At 44.2% G+C, this 13,799-nt stretch overlaps 1 protein-coding gene across 7 annotated transcripts in view; it reads left to right on the top strand.

Moving 5' to 3' along the window:
- The window catches only part of MTR (5-methyltetrahydrofolate-homocysteine methyltransferase), a 100,617-nt gene that overhangs the window by 37,856 nt on the left and 48,962 nt on the right, over positions 1-13,799 (top strand). For all 7 annotated transcript variants that reach the window (XR_003520298.1, XR_003520297.2, XR_003520299.2 and 4 more), the window contains 2 exons: positions 1,275-1,415; positions 3,671-3,856. Coding sequence is in view for 4 of the 7 variants with exons in the window: in XM_027595885.2 (XP_027451686.1) it covers positions 1,275-1,415; positions 3,671-3,856 (327 nt within the window). In the remaining 3 variants the exon portion in view is untranslated. The remainder of the gene's footprint in view (positions 1-1,274; positions 1,416-3,670; positions 3,857-13,799) is intronic.

The following is a 13,799-nucleotide window of genomic DNA, read 5'->3' as shown; positions in this document are numbered from 1 at the left end:
GACTATGTCATATGCCCTCAGCTAGATGTAAGCCCTCCAGGAACAGGGATTGGGACGCATGCTCTCGACTCTTTATAGTATTTAACACATTGCCGACACTGAAAAAACATTTTTTGATGTGCTGAATTTTATTGTGATCCTTTTCCTGTGTAACCTTGGGTCATTACGAATGGTCTTTCCTTGTGGCATATGCAAAAGGTCTCATGCCTGCTCTGTCACAATGATTGCTTAAAATTTCGATGTGGTTTTCTTAAGCTAAAGAAAAAATAAGACAACATCAGAAGCTACTATTGATTTTATCCTTATTTATTTTACTACATTACAAAGTGTACGATGAAGACCTAAAATAAACTCTCTGTTTTATCAGTTAGTTAGAAAGCATTTTGGAATGTGTATATTTTCCCAGCATTGTTCAGAGGAGAGCAGGAGAAACCTAAGACCTTTCCAGAGTTCCAAACACTTACACTCTATTTTGAGGAATAAGCTAATGCTCATGAAATGCTGAGGAAATGATGATCTCATAGACCACGATGATATAACGATCACAGTCGTTACAGAAGTTACAGAGGCAGCAGGTCATTGTGGAATAAGCCATGTTTCCCACCCAAAGTATGTTTTCTGGAGCACTGAGCCTACAAGATACTCCTTCAGTGGTCATAAGTTGGGAAATGCTGCGTATTCTGTTCTTGGATACTTACAGCAGGTGACAGTGTATTAAAGGATTTGAAAAGCCTTCCAGTATAAAAACCTGCTGGATTTTATTTAACTCCTATTTCATGTAACTCTTACCAACAGTCTGCAACACACTTTGCATGTCTTGGCAAGCACTGAAGAGTCACAGAAGTTGTGGATGGTTTCTCTGAGGACTTTTTTGGCAGAGCTGGGGCTTGAGCTGGGTCCTCAACAGTACAGAAGGGAAGGGGATTGTATCCCAGGCAGAGGAGACAACGTGATCTGTGACCCTGAAGTGGAAACAGATGTGGTTGGGTGAAGGGAACCAGGAGGGGAAGAGTGGGGCTGGGTCACGGAGGGCCTTGAATGCCAGGCTGAGGGAGTTGAGCTTCTTTATGGCAGCACAGAACCTTGGTGGATTCTGAGTTGTGAACTGACATGCGGGAGGAGATGTGGAGGAAAGGCCAATCATCAGACTGTGACGATGGACGGGAGGAGAGCAGGCCGGGACTTGGGGAGGCTGGTTCGTCCAGTCTGATTTGAAAGGACTTCTCTTGAGTCACCTTCTCCTAATGCTGCCTCCTCTGGCGTTCTTCTCTCAGGAAGCACTGAGTGTTGCCAAAGTGCAGGTGGAAATGGGAGCGCAGGTGTTGGATATCAACATGGATGATGGCATGCTGGATGGTTCGAGTGCAATGACCAGATTTTGCAGCTTCATTGCTTCCGAGCCCGACATCGCCAAGGTTGTACAAAATGAGGGGATTTACCTGCCCTCCTCTGTCATTCATTTAACTTTGTCACTTGTTCCAGGGATCCGTCATCTCACACCCTGTTCTGTTTTCCTACAGTGAAAGCCCAACAGTTTCTGTTTGTCACTTTCTTCCCTAATGGTAGCCTTTCGATGTAAACCAGAGAGAGCTGTGACTTCAGCTCAGCTGTTTCCAAGGCTTCTGGAACTGCTCACAAGAATTGAGTTTCCTCTGATGTCTGGACGGACGAAGAACCTCCTTCCCACGTCTCTGAAGGATACACTTGCCTGTTCCCACCAAGACATTAGTTCTATTCCGAGCACAGTGTCACTCAGGCAGTTCTTCCTTACTGCGGGAGGAAGAGACCTTCTGGGGCTTATCAGAGTAAACAAAATTATAAGACAAGATTAAATCAAAATAGCATATGTCAGCTTTTACATTTGTTCTTTAAAAGATGAAAGCTAATTTGTGTGTCCATTTCTTTAGAACATTTTTTAGGTGGATCCTAAAATCTTTAAAGTTTTTACTTCATTTCTCTACCATTGCGTTTGTGATGGGGAAGTGATTTGTGAAGTTCTTTTTTAAAGAAACTTCCTAGTGCTTTGAGAGATGGGGCTGTCAGTGTTTCATTAGGCCTTCAGCCAGTGCTTAAGTTAGGCGTCTTGTGGTAAGCAGTGGATTACATTAATCCATCTTTCATTTGTGTCTTTAAACTCCTCAGTAAAAAAGCCTCATCACTCCTCTGGGAGTAAATATTTTGAGAATTTAAGATGCGGAGAAGGGGGAGCCGCTGTTCATCAGCTGAGGGATGGGAAGGGGGCTCTGCTGGGAGTTGGAAGACTTTTACAGTCCCAGGCAAGCCAACTGACCATTGACCCGAGTTTCCTTCCTCTGCCCCGAGGTGGAAGCAGTCAGTCATACCTGCTGTGTCTGACTCTCGGACCCTGAAGATAAAAGTGCCTTCACTATGAACAGCCTTGTGTAACTTAAGACATGATTAATTAATTACTGTTCTGATTGCTCCAGTCATTGTTCTTCCTTATCTTTCCTGGATTGGACCTCCTACCACAATTTATTTGAGGCCAAATTATGAACATCTGGAGTCGAGCATAAAAAGGTGTGACTAGCACATTTTCACCAGCGGAGTTGGGACACCAGACTCAGCCAGCACTTTAAAACATTGGCCTGGTATTGGCACTGGTACTTGACCGCAAACCTGTCATTACCAGCGTGCTGGGAAAGGGTAGAATCGAGGATCCCGTGTTCCGTTGTGCTCTCTCTCCTTTGGAGATGTGGCCTGAGGAAGAGCCAATTGCCCTGGGAACCTTGCTGTGATTCTCCTGCCCCCCTGCCATGCACAGGTGGGGTCTGGTGCCCCTGAAGCAGGCTTTCATGATAGCTGTGCTCCTCTCCTGCCCTCACGTCCCCCACACTTTATGTCGTTACTTGTTTATCTTTATATAAGCTCGTTTATCTTTATAAAGCTCTGGGAAGCCAGGGAGCCACCTACTCTGTCATTGCCCCCAAGGCTAGCATGGGGCCTCATGTGGTTGTCGCTTACTTATATACTTATTGAGTGACTTAAGCAATGGAGCCTAGATCAGCTGCCCTGTTTCATTTCTGTGCTTGACTCGAGTCCTGCCTCGAAACCCTTACTTTCACCTTTTCCAGAACAGAGGCATGAATGCATGGAGACTAGTAAAAATGGCCCTGTTCTCATTGTGCCTTCCAACTCTGTCCTTTCTTATATACATTTATTAAATATTACGTCTTTTCCTTTCTAAGAGTAAAATTTTGTGTTTCCAGTCAGGAACTTGATTTTCTAAAGGGAAGATTGGATGTGAATAACTTGGCTGAAGGGCTGTTCTCGAGGGTGTGAGGCCAAACCTTAATCCCAGAGTCAGATCAGGGATACTGGAATCCTGTTTAAGCTGTAGGCACTGGAAGGTGTAAACTGGGGATGAAGCGGATGAGCTGAGCTCAGTGATTTCGTCCTGGTGTTTAGCTGTGATCTTTGATGTGTATAAATTTTGGACTCATGTATGGGGTCTCCTGTAGGACCGGAATCACTCCAAGTGTTATGGGCTTTAAAAGAACAAGTACATTAAAATCCTTTTTCTGCCACACTACTATTATTGGTGTAGTGTTTTCCTACATACGAAATGAGGACTGTTTGGGAGCTGGCCCTCGGAAGGCAATCCGTGGTGACTTGTGATTTTTCCCTGCTTCTTCCTGCCCCTCTGATCTAGGTGCCCTTGTGCATCGACTCTTCCAATTTTGCCGTGATTGAAGCCGGCTTGAAGTGCTGCCAGGGCAAGTGCATTGTCAACAGCATCAGCCTGAAGGAGGGAGAGGATGACTTCTTGGCGAAGGCTAGAAAGATTAAGAAGTTTGGAGCTGCTGTGGTGGTCATGGCTTTTGACGAAGAAGGGCAGGTGAGTGATTTCTTTGGACCTCGCTCCATGGCGGTCCCTGAGCGAGACAGAGCAGTGGAAGAGAACAGTGTGAAACAGCCGTGTAAACACCATAAATGCGTATGTGTACACATAGACACACACACGCGCATCATATACACGTACGGACACTTGGATCCATGTATGTGCGTGAAAATTGGATGTGTACTAGTTGTATCGACGGCGAAAGGAATTATTCAGTAAAAGCTGTTAGACCTACTGGCTGTGCACTTGGGAGAAAATAAAGTGCAGAACTATTTCCCACCATCTACTAAAAGTCTGTGTCAGTGAACGATCTAAACATATAAAACAAAATTCTAAAGAGTGTATGGGCAAATCCTCACCTAAAGTTGGGAGGCCAGAGGGAAAATTAATAGAGCTATCCGCATGGGAATGTAACACTTTCTCTGGTGAAGGGCGTGGTATTATCTGCAACATGTGTAGTAACAGAGAGTTAATATCCCCAATATGCAGCGTTTCCATAAATCAGAAAATAAAACACCCAGATCAGCCCAAAAGAAGATAAAGGAGGGGCGCCTGGGTGGCTCAGTCGTTAAGCGTCTGCCTTCGGCTCAGGTCATGATCCCGGGGTCCTGGGATCAAGCCCCGCATCGGGCTCCCTGCTCAGCGGGGAGTCTGCTTCTCCCTCTCCCACTCCCCCTGCTTGTGTTCCCTCTCTCGCTGTGTCTCTCTCTGTCAGATAAATAAAATCTTTAAAAAAAAAAAAGATAAAGGAAATGAATAAGCAGCTTATAGAAAAAAATGCAAATAGCCTATAAACCTATGAGAAGATACTATATGTTGTAATGATTAAAGATAGGAAAAAGGAAGCATTAATGAGATATTTGTTTCTTTTAGCAAAGAGAAAAAAAGTAAAAGATTGATACATGGCACCTCATAATGTCTCTGCTGTGGAGTCAGGGAGGGGCAATGGGAAACTTCAAACATAATGATAGTTCAACGGAGGGAGGGCATGCAGTGGTTATATTGTATTGTTGCTTTACTATTTTTTAAAGATTTATTTATTTTAAAGAGAGAGAGAAAATATGGGTGGGGGGGTGGGGCAGAGGGAGAGAATCCTCACGCAGACTCCCCACTAAGTGCAGAGCCCGACCGGGTGATCTCATGACCCTGAGATCATGACCTGAGCTGAAACCAAGAGTTGGATGCTCAACTGACTGAGCCACCCAGGCGCCCCTGTTGTTGCTATATACCTCACATGACTTGTACAACTATTTTTGTGTCTGTTCAATATTTTTTAAAAAACAATGAGAAAAACTCCATTCCTTATGAATCAGCCCCCTCTTGGAATCTTAATAATAAGCTGATATGTAAGGGTATGTGTTCACACTTATTGTGGCTCTGCGGTAGCAAAAAATGGGAAATACTCTGAAAGTTCTTCAGTAGTGGATTGCCTCAGTTCTTACTACATGCCACAAGGAATACTGTGTACCAGGTAAAAAGAATGAGGTGATGGGAGCCATGGATACAATATATCGGAAAATGGAATTATATGGGTGTACATGTGTCTGTATAAGCAGAGAAAAAAATTGCTAGGTACCTGGAGGGTAGGGATGGTTTCAGATGGGGCCATACTGACTTCTTTTATATAATTGACAAGCGGTGGGATTATATGTCATTTTTCTTTCTCTGCTTTGTGTATTTTTAGAATAAAATTGTTTTTAACTAAAGGGTTATTGTATTTGTACAAAAGATGTATTTTCATCAAGAGAGAAATTCAAATAATTCAGAAGAGTGCAGAGGAGATCATTTTGATAATGAACGGGTATTGAACCTTTACTCTTACCAAGCAGGCACACCTCACACGTTAAATCAGCTTTTCCTCCCAACGTATAAATGTTGGGTATATATTATTATTTTTGTATTCCATGCACTTGAGTCCCTGCAGTCACAGGTAGCAAATAGTAGTACTAGGATTTGAGCCGAGATCTGCTATCATTCAGCAGAGTGAAATGACAGTTGTTTTCTTGATTTTTTAGTGGAATGAGTGTGGTCAGCAAATACCCGAATTCATTCAGTCCTTTACCCCCGTGCCCTGGTTTTCCTCGTCCGTTCGTGGAAGTGGGGCTGCTAGGTCAAAGCGCATGCGCCTGCAGCATTTGGACACACGCTGCTAACTCGCGCGTCTGCGAAGTTGTTACCAGCCCTCTTCCACTGTAGTTCCGTGCGGTGGGACCCTCGGACGTAATTTTTATTTTTCCCTGAGATGTCTCTGTGGGTGGTTCCAGAGACAAATGGTTCTGTGTGGCTCTGTGTGGAAAACAGAAGCCGGCAGCCCTCCAGACCCCCAGAGGCACCGGCTGTGGGCTTTCTTACCTGCTCCTTGTAGCATTTACCTCCTTATCTCCAAATCCCAGTTTCAGCTGTTAATCATTGCCTCTCTGTAGTGGCCGCAGATCTGGCGTTTTTACTCTCCTCTACCCCCCTCCCAGTACAGTTAATTTTAGTTGTAACTATTTTCGGCGCTCACATCAGTAAGCAGTGCACAGGCTGAGACGGTGCGAGAGCTCTGGTCCTCTCCTGCACCCCAAGATCAGGGCTTTCCGTCTGCTTTGTTTCTTACAGAGTGTATGTTCACAATACCCCCTGGTTGTGTACACTTCCAGGACAGAGACTAGGTCTCAGTAGATGGTCATTTTGATTTCTTGAAGAATTCTCCCTCCCGGTCTCCTGACATGGTCTGGAGGGTCGTAGGCTGGCTGCCCCCCTGGCTCCTCAGCCACCATCCCAGGGATTCTTCTCGCCCCTCTCTCAGGCTTTTCCATCTCGTTACGTCCGAGGTCTTGGCTTCATCTCTCATTTGGTGGAGTGCGTCCTCGCTCAGCTGCCTAGGAAAGAAAACATGGCAGTAAATATTTTTGAAGCCTTACATGTCTGAAAGTGGCCCTGTTCTACTTTGACACTTCCGGGACAATTGTATGGGTATCGGAGTACAAGCTTGACATCATTTTGAATCGTTTTCCACCCTGGTGCTCTTCTAACCCTTGGTTCCTTTTTTGCAAAACCTATTTATCTTCCTGCTTTCTGGATGCTTCTTGGACCTTCTGTGCCCATGATGTTCTGAAATTGCTTCATGATGAGCCAGCCGTTATGTTGGGCCCTCACTGGGCCCTTTCATTTGGGAAACTTGCGGCCACAGTTGTAGCAGGTTTTCTTGAATGGTTTTATCTTCTCTTTTGGCAGGTGGGGCCTTCAGATATTCGATGTTTTGGAAAGATTGCCTGATTTTCTTGTCCTTCCTGTTTTTTGAGCTCTAGCATTTTGCTCTGCTCAGTGTGAGATTTCTACACTTAACATTTATTCTCCAAACCCTTTGTTGAGTCCTTATCTCTTCTTTTTCTAGGAGCTCTTTGTTGTTGCTGTTACCTAAGTGTTCTTTTAAGAATTGATACGGAAATCTGTTGTTGTTTGATGGAGGCAGATACCGGCCTTAATCCTTTCAAATCTATCTTGAGCACCTAGTGTGTGCCAGGCCCTGGGGAGATTGCAGGGAAAAGCCTAGTCTCTGTCCTTGTGCAATTTATATTCTTAGATGGCAAAGGGAGTAAGAAACAAAAACACAGGTCACATACATCATCCAACATACATAGACATATGTGGATAAACTTGGGAATAATTTGTACATGGATAGGATTTAAAGCAGGGAGACTACTCTGTCACCAAAGGAATGACTGTCGAGCAGAGGTCCTAGGACTAAGTGCATTTTGGAGCTGCAGTGCTCAGGGCTGGGGAGAAGAGGAGACACCATCCTCATCAGAAGAATTTGAGGAGGAGCATCCTATTTGGTAGGAGAGGAACCAAAAGACAGGGTTCACTTGGAAGCCAAGAGAAGAACAAGCTTCAAGAAAGGCATGATGAGCTATTTTAAAAGAGCTGTGGTGGATCGAGTTGGATGAAACAAAGAATTTGTCATTGTTTGGATGGATTTAGAAATGGGATAGTTTATGATCTTGCTGTACTGTTTCCAAGGAAATGAAAGCCTGATTGGAGTGGGTTCAAGAGAGAATAAGGAAAATTGGTGGCAGCAGGTGTAAACAGCCTTTTTTGAGGAGTTTTGCTGTAAAAGGGAACAGAGACATAGTGTGGAAACCAGACATGGATAGGAGGTTAAGGAAGGGTGTGTGTGTGTGTGTGTGTGTGTGTGTGTGAAGATAGGTGATGTGACAGTATGTGTCCGGATATCCGGAAGCTGATGATGGGAATGATCTGGTAGAGAGGGAAGCACCAGAGAAAGGGGGCATTTGCTGGGTCCGTGACCTTGTAAGTGGAGAGGGAGGGCAATCAGTGTGCTAGTGGAGGGGGAGCCTGGCTCACGCGGCGGGAGAGGAAGCCGAGTGTAAGAGTGTGGATCCAGAGGCACGCTGGGCGGTGTGCTGGTGGGAGTCTATAATTGCTTCTGTTTTCTCAGTGAAAGTAGGAAGCAAGATCAGCTCTGAGAACGAGAATGAGAATGCAGTGTTGTGTGCTTTGCGTGTCTGTGGTGCTTAACCTGGAATGTGAGGCAGAAACACTCCCGTGGGGAAGGGTAGTCTCTATGGGTGCTTTTAAAAACCACATACGTCCCTGGGCTCCACCCCTGGAGTTCCTGACTCACTGGGTCGGGGGTGAGACCTGTCTTCAGTAATTTTTTCATTTTTTTTCAAATTTTAAGTTCCAGTATAGTTAACATACAGTGTGACATTAATTTCAGGTGTACAGTATAGTGATTCAGCAGTTCTCTGCATCACCTGGTGCTCGTCACGACCCACCACCCGTTCACTCATCCCCCCACCCCCGCCCCTCAGGTTACCATCAGTTGATTCTCTGTAGTCAAGGGTCTGTTTCTTGGTTTGCCTCTCTCTTTTCTTCCTTTGCTCATTTGTTTTGTTTTTAAAATCTGGCTTCGGGAATTTTAAAGCCGCAGAGGTGATGTACATATACTCTGGTTGAAAACCACCAACAGAGTGGATCTCAGTCCTCATAGCAACCACCTGGGGTAGCTGTCGTCCCATTTTACAGTGAGCCAAGGTCAGCTAGGACAAGCTGGAGCCAAGTTTGGATCCCTGCTCTGCCAGTCTGCAGACTGATGCATGTTTCCAAGCCTTGTGTAATCCCCGTGCTTTATCTGTTAGCATTGCACAGTGTTTGATCCTGTCTGAGAACAAGCCTTTCCATTTTAGATCTGAATGTGACTACAAAGAAAAAGCAAGTGTAGGGCAAAAAAAATTTTTAACTTGCTATTTATGAAAGAATGCAGATTAGAGCAGTTTTAAGGTAGTGTTTTATCCATACTAAGTTAGTAAAAGTAAACTTAAAAATGATCAAGATCTGTGCTGGTCCAGCAGTAGGAAACAGAAAGCCTTATTCATTCTAGAGCGTAGCATCAACTGGGACGGTCCTTTTGAAAAACACCATAATACCTGCCAAGGGGCATAAAACTTCCTACCCTTTGAGCTAATGATCTCATTTCTGGGAAATTATCCCAATAAAAGAATTCAACAGCATAAGAATGCAATATATGCAAAGATTTTTCACTAGCTTTATTGAAGAAAAAAACAACCTAAATGCCCAACTGGAGAGAAATGCTAACTTAGATTACATCATTTTGTTGGAATATTATTCAGAGTATTCAGATAATAATTATGAAGATTATGGAGCAAGATGACTGCTTATAAAAAATGTAAATAAAAATGTAAAACTGAAAATTAGACACTGTGTATATGATGATGTAAAAACTACATTTGATAAAGATGGGCAGAAAATGCTGTAAAGGGAAGTAATTGCTAGAGTAAGGTGGTAGAACTAAAGATTCCTTTTAAATACTGCTTTTCCTATTACAAAGTAATTTTTCTATATGACTATAGATGTAAATGCTCACTGAAGGATTGTGGTAAGCAGTTATAAAGAGCAAAACAAAAAATTCATGTATTTGCAAAGCTCAGAAACCAACAATCCAGATATTTTGCTATAAAGCATGTCTTCTATCGACGAGTTCTCGTCATGCTTTTGGGTGTAATGGTCCATTAACCAGAATCTGCTTTGCATGCATGACACAGTTGCTTCTAAGGAGAATGTGGCTCTCTCAGATGGAAAACCACTGTTGCAACTGAAGAGAGCAAGAAGAACTCACACCTGCTTTTGTTGCAGTATCTGCCTGCGATTTCAGTTTCAGTTTACGTTTATGATTCATGTTGCAATGAAGACTGCCAAGTCAAAGCCATCTGTGGCAGAGGGGACTGGCCCTGAAACTTCTGGAATAAAAGGCGAATAAGGAAGCATTTCTCTGTCTTCTGTTGATGTCAGTAGTTTTGATCACTTTTTTTTTCTAAGATTTTATTTATTTCAGAGAGAGAGAACATGAGAGGGAGGAGAGGCAGAGGGAGAGGGAGGATTCCAAACTGACTCTGTGCCAAGCGCAAAGCCCAATGCAGGGCTCGCTCTCACAACCCTGAGATCATGACCTGAACCAAAATCAAGAGCCGGATGCTTAACTGACTGAGCCACCCAGGGGCCCCCTCCTGTTATTTTAACTCTAACAAAATACTAAACACCTTTATCATTGAAATTTCTGTGGGAAAGTAACTTTATTCCTACTCACTTCTAGATTTAATTTTCCTTTTCTAATTGAAATGATTATTTTAAGTGATAATTTTTGATAAGGTCGATTTCATAGAAATATAATTATCACATGATAGAATGGGCTGTATCATTTTTGTTTGCACCTATGCAAACTATATAAAAGAAGAATCAATATTCTATAAATGCATCCATTCAACACATTTTCAAACTGTGTTCAACTGATGTGAAAAATAATTTTCCAGTTTATGGAGTAATAAAGCCCCGTTGGGATAGTGATTAAAATTTAATTAACCCTAACCTAAAAATAGTGCTATCTTGGCAATATTCAGAGTTGTCATTCAGGAGCATGGTATGTCTGTCCAGTTACTATTTATCAAGTTTTATAGTTGTTCTTAAATAGGAAATCTCAAGAACGTTCCTAGGTATTTTGTGTTGCTTTGTTGTGATTGGCTTATTTTTCCTTTCGTAAATATTTTTCCTTTGGTAGTGATTTTTTGGATTTGTATTTGGTAACAGCCTCTTTATTGAATTTAGATAAATTGATACTGTTTTTCAGTTGTATTTTCCAGGAAAATATGCACCATGGTATTATAAATAGTTCTAGGAAACGGAAGTAATAGTTCTTAACATTCCCTTCATTTTTACCTTCCTGAAGGCAGTTGGCCCACACCTAGGAACTGATTCTCACATGTTCTCCTCTGACCTTCTGAAAATCCGACCTATATTTCTGCATTTTAAGCGCCTCCTTTTCAGTGGTTCTAGAGAGGTCCCCACTCCCTGGCTAAGCTTACATGATTATTTCCATTCTTGGGCCTTTCCTTATAAGATGGACTATAGATCTTAAATTATTTTTTTAAATTTATTTATCTATTTATTTATTTATTTAAGTATCTCTACACCTAACGTGGGGCTCAAACTCACAACCCCGAGATCAAGAGCTGCATGCTCCTCTGACTGAGCCAGCTAGGCACCCCAGATCTTAAATTCTTAGTAAGAAAGAGACTTCTCCAGGTTACCTTCGGAGGTGGGAGTTCATGTAGGGATGTGAGGAATAGGGGGCCTCCAAGCACTCAGTCCTAAGACATCCACAGAGCCTGGGATGTTCATTGACTTCCCAGAAGTAACAGCACAGCATATAGCTGGCGTCTCCCTCAGCTCAGGCCCTCCGGCTTCCCAGCACACACACCTGGCATTCTTGTTTGTGAAAGAAGATTTGAACCGGGTCGTGTGCCCCCGTTAGGATATGGTGCTGCTTCACCTGGGCACTTCCGAGTAGGATTTTTCCAGCAAGCAGCCTCTCCCTGTGGTTTCTAGAAAAAAAGCCATGGGTGGGCATTGGATCATGATGATGACCAGGCGGATGAGTCTGGTGTCCGATTTCCTCATTTGCTTTGTCACCAGGGGTCCCAGATGAGACCCATTTCTCCTCCCTGGGGTTGGCACACTGTGGAGATGGCCTCTCAGTCTCGTTCCCTGTCTGACATCGTGTCTGTTTCCTGCTCAGTCCCGAGTTCCTGGCTTCTGGATTCCCTGCTGGAACATGAGCTGTGCTCGGGGGCACCGCGTTCCAGGTTGGCCTTGCATTTCTAGTGACCCCAGCTCGGTCTTCTACTCTGCTCTTCCGCCACCCCCGTCTTTACCCCGTGCCTTCGCTTCTGACCTTGAGATGCTGCTCCTGCATCCCTAACTCCTGCCCACAGTGGACAGTCCATCCAGAAAATTTCTGAACTAAGCTGACGCCCTCAGTGGTTCTGAAAAGCCAGAGCGTTTGTCCTCATAAACTTCCCTTTCTTTGGCTTTTTTCCTTCTGACTTGTCAGTGCCCTCCTGATGGTGGCACAGACGTCCCTTTCCATCACTGCTGTTGGGGACTTGGTGGCAGCAGGATGGGCCTCCTGCCGCATTCCCTGGCCCATGTGAAGCTCATTCCGCGGGGAACCTTTGACCTACCTCAGCAGTTGGTCTTGTTCCTTCCCTGTTCCTTGTCCGGCTGCGTTCTTACAGATTCTAGGTATCTTCCACCTTTTCTTTCTCTTCCTCCCAGCATCCACCTTGATGAGTCAATCAAAAATTATTTTATCTCCTTTTTCCCTGAGCGTGATATTCTAGCAAAGCCTGACTATTGGATTTCTTAACTAAAGCTTCTACCTGCATCAACAGTGGTTCTAGAGTAAGCTAGAAGAGTAAACTCAAGAGTAAACTGGGTAAATCATAAAATCATTAAAAGTATTTATTCCTTCTTGACTCCTAGATTTGTGGTATTGTCACTCAGGTTTTCTCATAGCTTGACCGGAGAAGATGTTGCCTCACCACCCCGGGGCCCCATCCTGTCTGTATGTTAGAATCACTAGGGGCTCCTAAAGATACTGTTGCTTTAGGTCTCTTCTCAAGATCCTGATCTAATGGGTCTAGGGTGCGGTCCAGGTATTAGCACACGAACAAGAAGCCTCCAGCGATAATGTGCAACCAAAGTTGAGAGCCCTTGCAAATAGAGGAAGGCTCCCATTCCGTTCTTTCCTGGACCTCTCTTCCGGGTCTCCTGGACCTCTCTTCTAGGTCTGTGAGATCCTCAGGCATGACTGAGACTGACTGATGTGCGTATTTCATAACCCTGGCTGAGGAACACGACAAAGAAAACTTTGGCGAATCTAATGTGATATGACCTGCTCCTGGCAAAGGCCCGTACCCCGAAAGCCTGGTCATTCTGAGATTCTTTTGTTTATCCAGCAGATAGGAGTTGTCTGTTAAGGTGATAGGCACTCTGCTGGGTGCTACAGGAACAATTTGACAAGGCCCCATCCTTCTGAGGCTGATAGTTGGTGATTCTGTTCCGGCCCTATAAAAGGATTCCTGTCCTGGGAAGACCTTCCTTCTTGTTGCTTATGCGGTGGCTGGACTTCCTCCTCCCTGTGTGGAGCATACTTAGCCAGCCAGATAAGGCCAAGGTGTCCTTTGTGGCTTGGAGAAATGAGCAGGACCTTGATTTCTTGACCTACCAACCAAACTAGGTTCTAAGAAGGTCTAGCTTCTAGCTTTGTAGCCCCAAACCCCTGTACCTTCTTTCTTAGGGAGCTTAGCTGGGCCATGAACCTGTTGAACCTCGAATTCTTATTTGGCTCGCTGGTAAAGGGTGAACCAAAGTCTTAAGACTAAAGGCTTCCCTGGGTGACCTGTTCCTGACTCCTTTCTTCTGGGCTCACATCTTGCTTTTAACCTTGTCACTCTCACTGAAGGAGTAAGTAAGTTGTTGAAGAAATTCAATTAAGGAAGACGAGAGCTTGCCACCTTCCCTACAGCCTGGAGCAGTGAGGCCACAGAGCCCACTCCTGTCTCCCTCTCCCTGGGCC

This window comes from Zalophus californianus, chromosome 15 (assembly GCF_009762305.2).
Source record: "Zalophus californianus isolate mZalCal1 chromosome 15, mZalCal1.pri.v2, whole genome shotgun sequence".
Lineage (NCBI taxonomy): Eukaryota > Metazoa > Chordata > Mammalia > Carnivora > Otariidae > Zalophus > Zalophus californianus.
The sequence above is the reverse complement of the archived record's forward strand: the minus strand, read 5'-3'. Positions and strand labels throughout refer to the sequence as shown.